Raw genomic sequence first — 18246 nt, 5'->3', positions numbered from 1 at the left:
TTACTACAACTCCATTAACTAATTATCAGAAAAAAAACCTAAAACCAAAACCAAATCACACAGTAGTGCCTCATAATTCTAACACGAGGGAGAGCTCTCGGTAACTACTAGCTAATGGGAGGTTATACACAGAACTGTCATCATATGTAAGTGGAAAAAATAACAGATATTACAACTGAAGAATATGCTGCTGTTTTGTGATAGAGAATCCCAAGAAATGTCATCGTCGCCTCATATTCTGTTTTCAATACTTATCAATAAGAGGATTTAGTAAGGAACAAATGATTGCTACGCTTTTCTCTACAATTCTGCTTTCTTCAGAGAGTGAGGTATTTCTGGCCCTCCACACACCACTTGATAGTTCTCTCACCTGCATGATGTCAATGGCCATGGCTTGGGTTTGCACACCTTCCACATTATTCACCAGCCAGTGCACAACTTCTGCACTGATGAAACAGTACGGAGAGAGGCCCTTCTGTTCAGAGAGCAGCTGGACCCCTGTGCTGAATCACAGCAATCACACGTGTTAACATGGATCGACTGACAGCTCTGTTAAGTTGCATAGACAAAAATCACTGCTGGGGGAGAAAAAAAAAAGCAGGGGGGATAAAGATACAGGACAAGAAACGCACAGTGCCCCCAGAGTGACATATCATTAGTTTCTGATGACAAGATGAAGAGCTGACATTGACAGCACTTTAATGTCTTACTGAGAATTCTTGCTTTGACAAGATTTTGGGATTCTACTAACTGAAGTCTCTGCAGCAATACTTGTACCTTAATTTCTATAAAATTCCTTGTTAGAGAGATTGGAACTGAGTAACAAAAGGAAGCTTAAATTTCTTCCACAGCTGACATGGGGCTCTCCTTTGAGTAAGCCCATGCCTCACGTCCTCTTACAAAACATCTAGGCAGATGCTAAGCATATTTATATTAAAAACTTACGTGGGGTGTTTCATGGCTTCAAGAATTTCTATCAAGGTGGAGGAGGAAGTCAGAGAGTTTGCTGAACACTGCTGAGAGCTGGGAAGTAAACAGAAGCATGTTCAAAAATCCAGGAAGCTGCCAGATCTATTCAAATATGTACATGAGAAAAATGTTCTCTCCTCTTCCAAACAATTACTTTGACACATTTATTTCCTTTTTCATCTAAAGAATGACAACTAAAAGCATCAGACCCATATTTCCCCCCGAGGTTGTCAGGTCGTCGTTATATTGACCCGATGCACACTATATTACATACAGACGTACTCGAGAGCAATTGAGAGCAAACATTTTGAAGTTGGCTTTTTTTTTTCTTTTTAAATAAAATCTGTAATACACAACTGCAGGAAACAGGTGCTAATATAGTTTATTTCTAACGCTGTTTCCTCCCCGGTGTCTCTCCTCCAGGTTAGAACCTCTTGGATTTCATCAACCTGCTTGATCCAATTAGACTTGCAGGGCCTCCCTTTGCTAAAACAGACAGAAGACAGATGTCAATTCAAAGCCTGTTTTTCTGCTAGCGGACTTCAGAAACAGAATTTTGTCGTTCTTCATTTCTTGAAGGATGAAATTCTTTTTGTGGGTGGGGAAATCAGGCCTTGTGTTCATTTAATTCTGGAAAACTGGGTTGCAAGGCTTACTCCTATCACTCCTTCTGCACGTGGAAATGCTGCAGTAAGGTCTTGTGACAAGTGCCTTCTGGTGCTGACAGACACAGCACATCTTGTTCTCAGGTTCCTGTTTAAGTGTCCACTCCTTGACACCAGAAAGGGGAATGTAACTGAACAGAGCTGCAGTACAGCACTGCTGTGCTTTTCTTACCTGCCTTCTGCAGCACCAGCTGTGCTATATCCTTGGTCTGCAACATTCTGGGAACTTCCCAGGGTCTGTGCGTTGCCCCTATCAGGTAACTGCCCTGTGTTTATCAGTGTGTTGCCATCGGAGGTTGCAGAAACAGACTGATCTATAGACACCTGCAAGGAGTGAATACAGCAACATATTTATGAACTGTATGATGTAATGAATTTCCCATTTTCTTCCCTCCCCACATCATCTGTGCCTCAGCTCAAGTTAGTTAACAACAAGCAACAATATAAGGCAAGCACAAACATATGCAGAATTCACAAAATTCAGACCCCAGTAAAGATGAGGATCACCAGCCCAGCAACAACCGTTTTGACAGAACTGTTGGCAAACCAGCAATACCAGTCCCAACCTGACATTTTCAACTTGAGTGAATAACTGTGGTTATAAACATGCAATGGATAGCACAAGGAAACTTAATCACTATGGGAAAGTAGTAAGAAATTAGAAAAAACAGTCTCAACTCTGACTCTCAGATACGCAAATGTATCACATGGATTTCAAGTTTCATAATGCACAAAATCAGCTCATGTTCCTTCCTTTCTTAGGGTAGTATCAGGAGGCTGGTTGGCACCCACCCACACCTATGTCGCCAAGACAACAAGAACACTTTCCTCCCGCAGGAACACTTGCAATACTCCCAACAGTAGACTGAATAGTTCACAAATTAACATTAAATCATTTCAGAAAGAACATGAATGCTGAAAGATCCAGCAAAGTACAGGCTGTAATTGCCATCTGTCATTAACACGTATGGTTTAGGAAAAGCAGATTATATAAAAGCTAGAGAGGTGGGGGAGAGGAACACGAACGGCAGAGTAACTCAAGCTGGTGTAAATACGAGAGCTGATCTGCCATGATGAATTCACAGCACACGCACAACTGAAAATCGCAAACCTGGTAGTTTGACTTAGGTCTGATACTGAGACCAAAGTCCTTTATTCATGCCATTTGTCCCAGAGATCTCTCACTCTGTAATGGCATATGGCCCCTTTTTGGGTAGCCAGAAATGGCAGATGCTCAAACGTGGAACCTACAGTCCCCACAGCCAGCTAAACCCACTCTGCCTCCTCAGAGCTCACTCCAACCAGCAGTATTTTTCATGGACACACCGTGTTACTGCTAACTCCTAACTGGTGTTAAGTGTACAAAAAACTTCTGTCACGACTAATCTTTTAAACCAAGATGAAACCAACGGTTTTAGCCCTCAGTTGTTAAAGAATCCAAGAACACAATTTGACTTGGATGTCCCCAGAGCCACTTGTCAGTCAAATACCACAGAAGAAATGTAGCCAAGGATGAGATGAGTAAGCTGTTGCCATTTTGTTTATCAGGGAAGATGGAAAATGAGTACTTACTGAGACACAAAGAGAAGCTTCAGTAGTTGACAAAACAGTACTGCAAAGGACAGTAAGGCAGGGCACATGAACATCCAAAGCACATCACAAACACTGCATGGTGGAAGGAAGTAGTTGCATCTGCCACCACCGCCAGTCACTTGGTCCTGCTAATGCTGCACGTCTCCCTCTCACTGAGCACACCTGGAAACTAACACAGGGGCCCCACGTGGCAAGCTCAGGACAACAAATGCTCTCTGTCTCCTCAGCCTGAAAGCCAGAGATGATAAAACCCCATTCAAAACTAACCTGTGAGTAGAAGGCTGAAGCTGTACGCGGGCTGCGAACAAAATCCATAAAGAAGGACCCATCCTGAAGGCATCAGAGGAAGTAGGTCCATTAATGGCAACAGGAACAAGAAGTTGAAGAGATGCAAATACAAGATTGTGCAAGTATGAAATGACCACAGAGAGAAAGTATGGGGGGACTGCAAATCTCAAACAGACCCAGAACATCAGATGCAGCAGAATGCAGAGCATCAGGAGTCACTCACGCACATACCCTTACTTTCTCTCTCTGTAACAAGACATTGCTCTTCCTTAGCACAGACACTTTTCAAGTTTTGAAAACCACACTGATCAGAAGCCAATTGAAACAACCACCTTCCCTCCACACTTCACAAGACAAAGACTTGAGCTCTAACGTACATGGGTTTTCAGCTGAAATGCAAAGCTGAACAGTGATACAGAAACCTGTAAAACTGCATGCATAATGGCAAATACCCAAAAGAAGGATAGCTTTTTTTTTCCCTAGTCTGTCAGTCATTCAAATGATAGAGAGAGACAAATAAGCTCTTTTCGGGAAGCACACTCTTCATGTCAAATGCAGGTCTGGTATGGTGCAAAGAAAAGGGAAGAAAAATTCATCACAAAGATCTTTCCAACACTGTGTTTAATACTTCATGCAAAATTAAACAGACGCTGCCTGCGCCATGTTCCCCGCCTACTTGCAAACCCTGGATGAATTTATCCCCGGCTGCTATTCAAAGATGTGACAAGATTCTCTTATCACACAAGACAATGCAGTGGAAACTCAACTATATCTTCATTACCTATTTGCAATTCTTTATTCTGTTCCCTAGGCAAAATATTTTGTCTAGCCTGCAGTTAACGTGATACTTACCCTGGTATGTACATATAAAACATTTTCTGCAAAGAATCGATGCCAGAGCTATATGGCTGGTAATATATGCAGTGCAGATGCAGAGCCACACACCCTGTATCCATAAGGGCAAAGATTTCCCAAACAGCTTAAGCATCAAGCTAACTCACTGTGTTAAAAACCACACTGTACTGCCCAGTAACTGCCTGAAGTGACTTGTCAGTTCTACTCTGAAACAGAGGGAAGGTGGAGCCAGTGGCTAAGTTTTGTTTTGGATTAACTCCAGTACTGAATAGCATCCTAGAAAAGCACTTGCTCCCTTGGCTGCTGACAGAGCACACAGCTGTGACAATTTGTCAGTGCTTTGGCTGCAAGTCTCCAGCCAGCCAATAGCCATACCCATGCTGGTGAGCCCTAAGGGGTTGCGTTGTCTGGGAAACAGGAGGCACACACTTGCCGTGTTTCCAAGCAGCACAAAGTTGCCTGATAAAGCTACCTGTCCACCAGCACCTTTCCAACAAGTGTGTGCCATTACTTTTGGAGATCCTAACTGCTTCTCTCCCATTCCCTGTGTGTAAATATTTACAGGGGTGTTTACTGCTGTGGTGTGAAAGGCTTTCAACTGGTAACACATTCTTCTAGATTCCCCTATTAACTCTCCAGGGAGACTTTTGAATATAGCTACTTTTAAAGCTACTTAAGATTGCATTTGCTTATTAGATTTGCTGGTAGCACACAGTCTGCTACTTTGTTTCCAACACACCAGTGTGCCATTGCTACTGAAGCCAGTTTTGCCTTTTCCCTTGTGCTGTGCAGAACAGGCAAAAGCACTCTTCTGTCCTGCGTTCTACCCCGAATTTTCACTAGTTTTACTGGTCGACAGAGATAGTTACATTTTATATATTTAAAGAGGGAAGTCTGATGAAGGTCATTTTCCAAAATAGTAGAAGAGGAGAATTCAAAGCCTAAATTATGATCTGGAAGTTTGCAAACGTGCCTCAAGTCAACTTCTGCACCTACTTTCTCCAAGCTTAGCATGACCTGCTCCAGAATTTCATCTGTGTTTTGGAAACACACTCATTCTACAAATAAGTGTCTGTTACTACGATGATTGCAGGTACTTTATCACTTCAACTATCAATATCCAGGTCTCCAGAATAACGCAACACTTGCCACTGGAGGTGGCAGAAAAGGGCGGATGTTGAAACATTAGGTGCTGAGAGAAAAACACTGAATGTTTAAGTTGAGAACTTCTTCTTCGCGGTATTTTGACTGTTGAACCCAAAGAGAGGTCACGCTTGAGTGTTTTATCTTTGTTCAGTTCCTTGTCACTTCTGACAGACCTTCATGTCAGAACCCGGAAAAATAATCAGATATTTCTGGCTGGACTTGGAGGTGGAGTTTCTGCTCTCCTGGCACTCACAGGACAGTTGACAGGAAGGCTGAGGGACAGCACAGTCTTTAAGTGTCTGAAGAGAGCTTCAGAAAGAGAGTTTTCTCCAGCCTGGAGTCCAGCCAGTGAAGGAATGTCACCTAAATCACTACTCAGGAACACATCCTCCCCTCTAAGCAGATGTAAGTAAGTGACTGGAGTTCCTGCTGTTAAAATTCCACTGAAGCTTCACACAGTCATGGTCTCAGGCTTGATTTTGCCCTTAAAGACAGCCTTCATATACAAATGCAGACAGGACTGTACTACTAAATCTAAAAATCAAACCCTGACTGAAATGAAATGCGCTACTGGGAAAGGAAATGGAATAATAAACAAATACCACTTAAATTAGCAAAACACACTGAGACAGCATCCCAGGGATTCCATCTCACTGTCACAGTGTTAAAGAATTAAAGGATGGTTGTGCCCCAACCTCTTCTTATGCTCTTGCACACAAAGGGTTAAGGGCATCCCCAGTACAGGACCAGTCCTTGCTGGATTAGAGAGTAAGATGCAGTAAAACATAGCCATGTGTTTACAGAAATAATCCTAGAATAACAGAATCATAGAATGGTTTGTGTTGGAAGGAACCTTAAAGCTCATCCAGTCCAACCCCTGCCATGGGCAGGACACCTCCTACCAGACCAGGGAGGAATTCTTATTTAAAAACAGTAGCTAAAGACAGACCAGAAAGTCTTTACCTTTCGAGGGCTGTCCATATAGGTGGGTGTGATAGCAATGCTCCCACTTTCTGAGGGCTGCACAGAGCTCTTTCCAGAAAGCATTGCTGCCTGCTGCTCCCCCAGCGTCCTAAAAGAAAAGAAATGAATCCAGACTTCATCCAAACATATTCTGTGCCAGCTTCCACCTGAAGGCAGCTGTTGCAGAGGGGTACTACTGTATTCAGACATTTGCCTTCCCACACTGTGAAGCACAGAGTCAATCCAAAGCTCTGTAAGTACTTTTTACCCCATACAAACAGCACTGACTCTTGAACTTACTCAGTTCCATTATGCATGTGTAATACTACCTTATTAAAAAAATTAAAATCTCATCTATTTAACAGCAATTTTAAATGGTGTTTACAGTGTATCTGGTATCAGTATTCCGAGTTTCTCTGAACCATTCTAGATCAATACTGAAAAAGAAGTTTCACAGGTATGTTAACAAAGTTATCAGTGCAAACAAGCTATTTTCTTTGAGCTATATTTGTTATCCAACGTTTATACTGAGACCACTGAACTGGTGTGGTGTACTTGTGTACACTTATGTCCCAGTTAAGCTCTTATGTGAATACAACTGTACTGGCAAATCACAAATAGAGTAAAAATTTGATGTGTAATGGACTGAGATGCTACTTCAAAGATGCTGCTTCTAAATTCCTGGACATTCACTTCTCTGGTCTCCATGCTCCTTTCTAGCCTTTGGTACTCATTCTATGAATAGAAACATAATACAAGCAAGTCACTGGAAAAGCCCAGTATCTCCCCAGCCCTACTGCAAGGATACTAAAGCGGCAGGATCCCAAATCCCTTTTTTCAAGGCTAAGTTCCCCACATTTTCTTTAGCCCAGGTGTAACACAGGAAGGATGTTTTAGTGCTCTTCACACAGGCTAGCTGCAGACTCACTTCTGACTGGCTTCCATCTGCAGCAGAGCTGAGAGCGCTGAGGTTCCTTTCTTTCCAATGGGAGGCCCAGGCTGCTCCAGAGAGTGGGTGGGAATTGGTCCAGAAATCTGCAAGCCTTTCATGGCAGATCCTTTCTAACAAAGAAAAAATGAAAGCACAGGCTTAGTCAGGATAGGCGTAACTAGTAAGTAAGAACATGTCAGCAGGACTTTATTAGGTACACCTTAAAAAGGGAGTTAAACCATAGGTACACAAGAGATGGAACAGCCTAGTGTCCTGTGTGCATGCTATTCTCAAAATAACATGGATGTTATTTTGGAAAAGGTGGATTTTCTCTGAAATAAGTTACCCCATTCAGTGTGTGAACTAGAAGAGAATTTAATACACATTAACCAGTTTCTCATCACCCTCTGGAAACTACTGTTCACCAGGAATTCACCCATAGGGTTCTCTTTTCACAATCCAAGTCTGCAGCACACAGCCAACTCAGCTAGAAGTCATCAGCTTAGCTACCTCACTGATCTCTTTTTATCAATTATCTCCTTCACAAGGTGCAATAACATATACAGGCTAACCATATCTACATCACAAAGGAATGCACATTTGCAAAGAGGTAGCATCAGGCTTGTGGTAAGAGAAGACCAGCTGAGCAAAAATACAGCACCAACAGGCTAAGGTATGGCTACGCTATGCTGAAGAGCCTGGCTTCTCATTGAGTGGGCAAACTGTTCTCATTCTGGTTCCAATCACAGCAGCATGGGATACCAACTCCTGGTAAAATTAATTAGTTCAGTAGCAAGGTGTTAACAAGGCCATAATATTTGAAATATTTGAAATCTGAAATAGAACATCAGCCAAACTGCGCTTTACAGACGGATTACTCACACATACACACACAGGTACTCCCCAATTTGCCTGGCACTGTCTCATGGTCTCTCTGCTAATGCTTCATTAGGTTCAGATGAAACTCAAACTCAGCTTCTCACCCAACTAAAAGCTGACTCACTCGAATCATTCGATCAGATCGATGGCGTCGACGAATGCGGTTCAAACCCTCCACAAATCGAATGAATCCATCTAGGAGCTGCCACTCCTCCTCATCAGAACGGGGCTTGTCACCGTACACATCACAGTGGACTTCTCCTTCCATAATGCGCTTTGTGGCACTGATGCAGGCAGGCAGAAGCAGAAAGCGGGTCCTCCAAAACTTCAGTGATTCAATAAGGCTGAAGAAACATGGAAGACAGAAGAGTTCAGCAGAGTTTCCCAAGAAAGATCTTACAGTAAGGAAAATAGATATCTATCTGCTGTAAATTTCAGCAAGTATAGGGACAACCTCATTCTGCTATCCCTGAGTGAGAAAGAGCAGATATGCAAAGGAATTGTCAGCAACATGAATATTACTGGGAAGAATTAAAACACTGATATACAGAAGAGAAAACAAGGCTGTCTTCAGAGTAATTGTATTACATATTATCTTTTCTGTAAAAGGCTAAAATAAGCTAATAAAAAAGAATGTTAAAGGTACACATTGAAGTAGGAGGCATTTTGATTGAGATCTGAAAAGAGACAAAGATAAAGAAAGACTGGTTTTGTTGAGAGAAGGTATCAAAATGGCAATTGATGCTAGTGGAGATATTCCACATTGCTAGTAAGAAGCCCTGCTCTACATATTTCAGGAGCAGGGCTACAGTCAAGCTAATCCTAGGACTCCAGCAAGCCTCCAACAGATTCAAACTAAATGGAAGTTTTGAATCAGATCCAGAAATGAGTAAGAAGCCAAGAAAAGTATCTGTGTGGTACAAAATGCCATCACATTTCTTTGCGTTTTTAGCAGAGGAAAAAAGAATAGTTCACGCTGTATCTTGTGATCAAGACTTCACATCAAAGATCAGATAATGCAACAGCAACACTGAGTAAGATTCCTACAAGGCAGCAGCTGCTAGCACCACACAAGTGAAAGCAGGCCAACTACTCTCACTGGAGTACTGAGCATTCGTGGGTTGAACTTGTGGAAAAAATTTTAGGTCAAAAAGGAAAAGAGGCAATTAGGACACAGAACAGTCTGGATGGAAAAGGAGATCTTGCCTGAAATCCTCAGAGCCAGCAGAGCAGATATACTGATCTAAGTAATTCCACTTGTACTCTTCTAGTCTCTCATGGGAAAACTCTACCCAGCAAGAGACAAATTCAGAGTCAGAGTGCGAGGGACACAAGCTGTAGGTGTAGTTTATCTGAGCAGATTCATATGGGTACCTAAAAAAAGAAAATGTAAACATTAATCTCAGCATCATCAATGCTTCTCTTCCTCTCCTAAAGAGAAAGAGGGTTCTACAGGATGTTCTTTCAAGCAAGTACAGACAGATGGATAAGCACGTTCATCTGAGCAGACTGCTCAACCAGAGAGGTACTCACTTTGGCAGGTATCGAGTCACAGTAATTATCTTGTCTTTTAACGTTACTTTGTGGAAAGTACGGCCCATACTCAGCCAGTACTGATCTTCTTCCTCGGGTCGATTTCTTGATACAAGACCTGATTATAAAGAGCAAAACACACCCCCTTTCAGCTTACTGCAACAGCCAGAACTTGTGTCAACAAACTGTACCTATAGACTCCACAATTGGGCTTCTGAACTCAAGACAAATGAAAACTCGTCTTTCAGGGCACTTTTTCAAGGAAAATATGTACAGTTAGCCTTTTGTTCTTACAGTTAAGATTTGCTAGTATCACAACCGAAGAAAGGCATTCACAGCTCATACACCACCAACACAGATCTTCTCCAGTCAGGACAACTAAAGAACAGACAATGAATTGTTTAGAAACTGGTGGGTACGATGGTAAAGCTGGGCTCTACTTTCACTTCCTCTCTGTGCTTCATTCCTGGAACTAAACACTTAAGCTCAGCACTTTACCAAAGGACTTTTCTAAAAGAATATCCAGAAAAAAAGTAAGAAGTCAAACAGTCAGATTCTCTCAAAAGGATACGATACCCTCTTAACCTACTCCTCTGGGGTTTAGCTGACTCATTGTTTCAGTACAACAAAGCTTGACCTGTCAACCTGAGACCTCACAGCTAGTTTAGAGATCGGAAACTTCTTCTAGATAAGTACATTTGAGAACATTGGGTCTGCCTTCAAGAGAGATGTGCCTGCCCTACAGTCACCATGTGAATTGTGTATAAGACGTATTCACCCAAACAGCACTCAAGCCATATTTCATTTGTGTTCACCATCATGAATATAAGGCCAACTTCTTATTCCAGTTCAAAAATCCTGCACCTGTCCCTTCACAGTGCAGCTGAGTTGTTTGTGCTGCTCCAGATCAGGCTCTGTCCCAGGAAAGATTTTAATATAACAAAAACAACAACAACAACAACAACAACAACAGGAAAGATTAAAAAAAACAGAACAGAGGGCTTCAATGAGCATCTATGCTCAATTCATAGAGGTTACTGGGACTGGCAGAAAGAAAGAAAGACAAAGACTGAATTGTCAACGTGAAGACACTCACCTCGACTGTAAAGGGGACTGCTGCTGAGTGGGGGTGGCACAGTTGTGGCTGGTTTCTGTGGTTTGGATTGCACAATAATTTGATAGCCTTGCATGAGACGCTGACAAATAAACTCCTCAAACACCTGTTGGGCTGTCATCTGCATTCCTTCCTCATCCCTCCTGAACACAAAGGTTAAGGAGACTACAATAAGGAAGCTGACCACACACCTATTCTTAGCTCTGCATCTCCTAATTGAGGATTTATGCCTGCACTGGGCTCTGTGAAAGTGAAGCCTTCTGCCTGCGAAAACCAACCTACAGGAACACAAGAGAAAAACAGGTACCTTTCTATTGTAAACAGGTGATGATTAGCTGTCTTGCAATACTTATTAATGCCTTTGAAAGCATTTCTGCAACTAGTAATACATTTGCTTACAACAGTTGATAAACTTCCAACAAATTCACCAGTGATCACTTTTACAGCATTTTGCAGAGACTCTCAGTGCAGTTTGTAAACGTTCAGCAGAGCTCAGAATTGCAACTGTGCAGGCAATGCTCCACCCTCTCCCACAGTGGAAAGTCTAGAGCAGAGAAAGATTAAAAGACACATCACTATGGCATCTTATTACAACTACTTCTGCTCCAAACTTCACCTTCCTACTGTAAAGAGACACTTGACATTTCCTGTAGGCGTTTCTTCCCTAATCTTGCTGTTTCCTACGTACTTCAATCACCTTGACTAATATTTTTGTTCCCATAAAGCAGCAACATAAACAGGTCTTTCTGTGTCTTACAAGTTGTGTAAAGTTCAAAAAGTGTTTAAGATGAGACAGCTTCAGAAAAGAGAACAAACCAACCCTATTAAAGAATAGTTACCAGAGACCTCTGAGACAAGCTGTAAAGTTCTACTTATCCCACTAACACTATTTTCCACCATAATTCTTTAAACTAAACATCCCTGAAAGTGAGGATAAGCACATTAAACCCTTGCATACACATCCATTTGCTCACTGTTTCCAAAATACTTGCTGTAAAATAGGTTAATGAAAATGATAGCTTGAGGTTGGTTTTTTTGATTGAGACACGGCAGAAGAGACGTAAAATTCTGTACACAAAATTTCTAACATAAAATCTACAGAACACAATACTGTCAGATGGTAACACCAGAAAAGGTGCAAAGTTACCACTGAAAAGAGAAAAATCTAAGTATTCTGCTATGTTAGCAATTAATCTCTCTCATACAGTCTCCAAAGTGTTCTTCTTGCATCAAGGCTGCGCTTTAAGCACTTGGACTGAGTGCAAGTCACTTTACAGAAAAGGTGCTGCCAAACCTGTCAATGTCAGCTTCTGGGAGGAGATCATAGCAACCCTCAGTGTAATCGTTCTGCAGGCTCTGACGGTCGGGGAAGTAGTCCGTGGTAAGAGGGAGACACGCCGGAGTAGTGAGAGACTTCCAGTCCACTCCAACTGTACAACAGAAGCCTGGCACTACGGGGGGAGCAGACAGCGTCAGAACTGCCTCGTTGTATCATTGGAGGGGGCAGACAATGGGGGCATTTATGGTCACCCATGAAAAAAATAGGGTGCAGGGGAAAATGAAAGAAATGTGTGAAGAGGAAAGTTAGAAAGAATGAGGGACAAAAACAGAGTTGGCGTAAAGTCAACAGGGACAAAAAAGGGGTGGGATGGGAAGGGAAAAGGAAAGGACGGGAAGAAGGGAGGGAGAGAAAGAGACAGAGTTTGTTAAACAATGCAGTGCACATGCTAATTCAATCCCATCATGCAAATGGCATTCAAAGTTAATACATTTAATTTTCTGTTGATTGAAAGCTAGAGCTGACATAGCCACCTTTTTTCTTCCAAAATTACAGCAAGTCGGGTGCAGTTACTCATTATTAATAAAACAGATCAACATTCCGAGTCTGAACAAGAAAATCAGACCAGCTTTGCATCCTAGACAACTGCAGAAGGAGCTGGGGATGAGGAGAGAAAGAATGACAGACCAGTCTCTTTCTGGAATAGTACCACAGCAGAAAAGGGAGTATTTCTACAGTTATAAAAACAGAAGACAGATCCAGAGGGGTGGGAAGACCAGAAAAATAGTAACTTGGAAAGCAATCCTTCCCCACACCCTTTCCTAGAGCTATGCTGCACTTTTCAGATTACAGATATCTAAAACTAGACATTAAAAAACAAAAGCTAACTAAGTTATATTAAATCATCAGTTCACTACTGCACTACATTCTACCCTGCCTCAAACAACCAACATCAAGGTACTTTGCCAACTACTAATTCAAAACTTCTTGTTATAGAGATCTTACAAAGTTATTTTACTATTTAAAATGTTAACATTAATGGCAGAAACATTGCACAAGTAGTAATACAGGACAGACCACTATAATGAAAGTGTTTTCTTATGCAGTCACACACTTGTTTCTGTATGAGATGCAGACAGGTATTTCTCAGCAAACAGTACCAAATTCAGAAACTGACTGTACTACCTCTGCTTCAATTAGCTGGGGTCAAGCACACTTTTCATACTGAGAGGCAGATAAGAGTTCAGTGGCTTTAGGTTTTTGTATAATAGTGTCTGGTAAGGAAAGAATTTCAGAGATAATGTGACAACCAGTCACATATTCTCAGGACACAGAGACGTGTGAGCCACACAGTACAGGGAGATCCTGCAACTCACTACAGGGCAAAATAAACCACTGCCATAAGCCCAGCGGGCCCCTCAGTTTCTTGCCTACCACCTCCTGATGTCTCTATATATGTACATGTCCTTTCCCTCCTTATCTTCCCACCTATGCAAACTCTTTTCCAAACCTTTCTCCTGCTTACTTGGATCTGGAGAGTTAGAGACACTATCTTCCAAGGAATCCTTGTTCTGAGTTTTAAGGTTCATCCCTGCAAGAAAGAAATACGTATCTTATTGTGAGCAACTATACACAGAAAAATACACAAAGCCAACTAAGGAGAAAAAAAAACAAACACCTTGGGTGAAATTCTAACATCTCCTAGAGGAGTTCAGTAGCTAAAAAACAAGAAAAAACAACCTCCCCGAAATGATGAAACACATCTTGAGAAGTAAATGCCACAAAAAAGTAAGTAACAAAAAAAGAAGAGTCACTTGTAATCACTTAGCTTGCTGATTTCAAGGTCTCAGCAGCTAAGTACTTTTAAATACATTTGGTACTCAAAAGCAGCATCTTTTTAATTGGCTTTCTCATTTTATGAACAAAGAATAAGAGGAAGAATTTCATAAGACAAAGGAGCAGCAGGAAAGGAATTTATCACAGACTTTCAGATGGTGGGAGAACCCATATATCAGATTCCAATTATCTAAGACTCTAAAGAGTCCACTTGATTTATGAAAATCATGATACAGATTTACTCCAACTCCAACACTTTTAGGCAGAAACTGTCAGTGCACATTTCACCTCTCTGCCAGGAAGCAGGGAGGGAACAAAACAAACAGCTCATCCTCTTGGTTCAGCAAATAAAAAGCTACCTTTTTATCCTTTGCCAGGCTTAAAAATTCAAAAATATTAATTAAGCCTTCAGTGCCCCTAAATAGGTCCAATATATTAATTACAGTGTTTAAAACAACCAGTAATTTCCATTATGATGCAACCTGTAAGATACACCTTGGTCTATACTTCACTAAGAAAGAATAGTAATTAAGTTTTTATTTGTTGTTAAAGGAGATAAAAGGATAGCTATTCAAGAGAGGCTCAGTTTTTGAGCAAAATTCAGTTTATACTAACCTAAATGAAGACTAAAAGGGTCTTAAGACTAATGCAAATTTATATTTCAGTTTTAATTAGGATTTGAGACATTGATTTTTCTCACTGTCAAACAGATTAGTTCTACGACAGCCCATTAACCTGGAAAACAAATACTACAGCTGAGTGAACACTAAGCCAACATGATGCTATAGCACCCCTTGACTAGTTCTTCCTAGTCCCCATTTCACAACTGCTGCTGTATTTGCACCAATGTTTGTGTAGTTACAGTGAAACAATCCATACAGCACAGAATAACCCCAGTTACTCTGCATTTGGATCAGATCTCTGAGCCTGTTCACCATGTCGCTGTATAAGCAGCTGCGGTGACACAAGAGGAAATAAGCAGCTAAGGAGGTAATAAAAATCGCTGGCTTAAAAGGCATTTCTCAAAATACAAATTTCAGGAAGCCTTCAAGCATTTAAAAGGAGCCATTCTTATAAAACTAGCTTATGTAGACTTCTCCAGGATATTGATATCAACATCACAGCTGTTACCCTAACCAGCATTTACTAATGGCTATCTGCTCCCATGATGATGCCAGTAAAACAGTAGAGGAGCCGGCTCAAACCGGCAGTCATCTTTCACCAAGTGATGCCATCTGCCATCTAGTTAGGGAATTGCAACAAGATTTATTTGCTCTGAACTATCATCTACCATCTGCTGGACAACAGAGACAACATACTGAATGTCAACGTAAATAGATGGGGCGAAGCCCACACTGCAGCGAAACATGCTGTGGGCAGCAGAGAAGAACCAGACCCACTGAGAAATCGTATTTTTGGAATAAAAAAAAAGAGAACTGTTTCATTTCATAGATGACTCAAACCATAAGGGAGAAACATAAGTCAAATCACTGAGTCACAGTGTGGCAGCTACAGATGGCTGAGGGCGTTTAGTCAGAGAAGGTGCTCATAACGACTTTCATAAAGACAAACACAGATTAACTTTCACTACATATATGATTTATATCCAATCTACAGGCACAAAAGACTATGAAATGCAAGCATGTTTATTGCCAGGATATGTTCTGCATCTATACTGTGCAAATTGTATCTAGCAGCTGAAATGCAGCTCAGCAATTGTGAGAACAAACAAAGTCTATCTGGAAGGCAGGAATAAAAAAAGTAAAGCACAAAAAAGAAACACATTCAGATGAAATCCACAGAAGAAAATCATTTTTAATCCGACTACATGAGCACAAGACAAGAGAGACATGAGAAAATTAAGCCTGCTAACTTCTTAATGGTATAATGGGGGGGGGAATAATTGTTTTCATTCAAATGTAATTCAGAAAGGTGGCTTTTTCTTAATAAAAAAATAAATCTTTAAATTGGTTTTGAAAAAAAGAACAGAAGTCTTGAATTCTGTAGTCCAAAAGACTGAATCCTCTTCCATGTGCCTATCTAAAAAGCACATCCATAAAATCAGAAGGTAGGCTGCAAACAAACAAACAAGAACCCCAACCAAAGTAAACAAAAGACCCACTCCACCACAAACCAACAACAACCAGACAACACAACAGAATGCTTAGTGCGGCACATCATTCCACTTACAGGATTCAAAAGAAATGTTGAAAATTTCCATTAATTTAGGAGTCTGGGTAAGGGAAGAGAGAGAATGCTAATCTTCAACTGAAAGCAGACACGTGTCTTCTCTCAAAAATGTGATTAAATATTTGGGGCTGTGTGAGTAACATGTTCAAAGTGCTTAAATCTGGAGAGAGTGCATTTGTAGATCATGACAAGAAATGTTAGAAAAACACTGAATCCCAGAACTTACCATGTAAATAAACCTGCTTTTTTACAGCTTCTCTCAAAACCTAGATACGCCAAAACTATTCTTTCCATCAGTTTGTATATGTAAAATACATACTTTCAAACAAGCTTCTTAATCCAAAGGGTGACACCTTAAGGCAACCCCACTTAGGAAAAAAACGTTCTGAACAGCATCAGTGCATATTTAGTTATTTTTTGTGTCTGGATGTCAGTGCTTTGCTATCACGGAACTAAGCAACTGCCTGAGAGCTTATCATATGTCAACAATGAGCGCTTTTCCTACACTAAAGTTTATAAAACATACCTACAGACACATTAAGCAAAATGAAACCAAAAAACCCCAAACAACAAACCAATCCAAATAAATACCACACACCAAAAGGTCCAAGTAAGAGCATTAACAGATCACTTGAAGGTGAAAACGGTTTTTCCATTATTGATTCTTTCTACTTGGTAACCCCTGGTCCACCCAATTCCATGACTTCTGACTCTACTGCTTTGTCACTGCTACTAAGGATGGGTCTCCTCTCCCAGCTCCACGCTCTGCCATTGCTGTTACCTGTACCATTGCTGCCAGCCAGACCATTAGAGTACTCTTCTGTACCGCTGAAGCTCAGGAAAGAGGCACTGTCCCCTGGCTGCCGAGAGCTGATATGCCTGGAGAAAAACAAAATACCCTGTATTATACAAACTTTCCTCACTCATGGCATTCCTTGCTTTTAACAAGAGCCGATGTAACAAATAACAAGTAATTAGCCTGCTGTCTCAGCTGAACCAGTGGTGAGACCACGCTCTGAATGATGTTTGCAGAGATGGTAACGGGCACAAAAGCAGCACAGAGAAGGCTGAAACAATATTCCCTCTCTGTCCATACTGTTTGTTCTTTGCCTCTAGCAATAACCCATGCTCTGTCTTTGCACGACAGCAGAGAACCAGCTACTCATATACCTCCCAGGAGAGAAATAAAACTTAGCTAGTTATTTACAGATCTGATTTCATGGTCTACAAAACCAATATTCCAGACCAAGCAAATTGCTTTAAATGATTACATCATCCACAGCGATCACAAAGAGATCAAGAAAAAGAATTATCAAGAATATGACAAGAGATCGGTGTTAATGACAAGATACTTTAGCACAGTAGGATGTATTTATGAAGGAATAAAAGGGCAATTTTTTTTAAAGTACAACTAGAGAAGAGAGTTGGTGAGGATGATGTAATATTAAAATTATTTAAAACAAAGATTAGAGTATTCTAAAGGACAATACAAAGTATAAGACAGGATAACAATTTCCCTATGAAAGGAAAAAAGCATGAAAGAACAACTAGGCAGTGCAATTTCCTGAAGGACTGGAAGCAGGAAAAAACCCTAAAAATCAAAAAGGCAGAGGATATCAGCAGTGTTCTCACTCACTCTGGACACCCACAAACAGTATGTACATGAATTTCTATAAGCACACAAGAGGAAAGAAACACATAGCAGTTTATGGACACAGGTACTTTCGTTTGCAATCCATCTCTAACGTTTATGATGGCTGTATTCCTTACATGGGAAAGACAGGACTGAATGGATAGCACTGAAACTGCTCAACAGTTGCTGTGAGGCAAAGCTACGCCCTGTGCTAAAAAATGTTCTATTCTGGGATGAAGGTCACAGCTATTGGGACAGTAAGTCAAGAATATAAATTTATAGGCTTTTATAAGGTAATTTTGAACAATTCCATGAATGATGCATTGCATTGCTCATGCACTGCAAACTCTCCATGATAACCTACCACCTTCC

The 18246-nt window shown here is 41.0% G+C and overlaps 1 protein-coding gene across 1 annotated transcript in view; it reads right to left on the bottom strand.

The window, feature by feature from the left end:
• LOC104536965 (DEP domain-containing protein 5) overlaps positions 1–18246 on the bottom strand; it is a gene marked incomplete at its 5' end in the record, with an annotated part of 29672 nt that overhangs the window by 10353 nt on the left and 1073 nt on the right. Inside the window, 13 exons of the mRNA XM_010179715.1 lie at positions 371–503; positions 946–1023; positions 1807–1958; positions 3495–3557; positions 6480–6588; positions 7408–7541; positions 8414–8633; positions 9496–9663; positions 9823–9940; positions 10919–11079; positions 12231–12387; positions 13741–13806; positions 17023–17120. Of these exons, the coding sequence (XP_010178017.1) occupies positions 371–503; positions 946–1023; positions 1807–1958; positions 3495–3557; positions 6480–6588; positions 7408–7541; positions 8414–8633; positions 9496–9663; positions 9823–9940; positions 10919–11079; positions 12231–12387; positions 13741–13806; positions 17023–17120 (1657 nt within the window). The remainder of the gene's footprint in view (positions 1–370; positions 504–945; positions 1024–1806; positions 1959–3494; positions 3558–6479; positions 6589–7407; positions 7542–8413; positions 8634–9495; positions 9664–9822; positions 9941–10918; positions 11080–12230; positions 12388–13740; positions 13807–17022; positions 17121–18246) is intronic.

Source organism: Mesitornis unicolor, unplaced genomic scaffold, assembly GCF_000695765.1.
Source record: "Mesitornis unicolor isolate BGI_N332 unplaced genomic scaffold, ASM69576v1 scaffold38052, whole genome shotgun sequence".
Taxonomy (NCBI): Eukaryota; Metazoa; Chordata; class Aves; order Mesitornithiformes; family Mesitornithidae; genus Mesitornis; species Mesitornis unicolor.
This window is presented reverse-complemented; position numbering and strand designations above follow the sequence as displayed.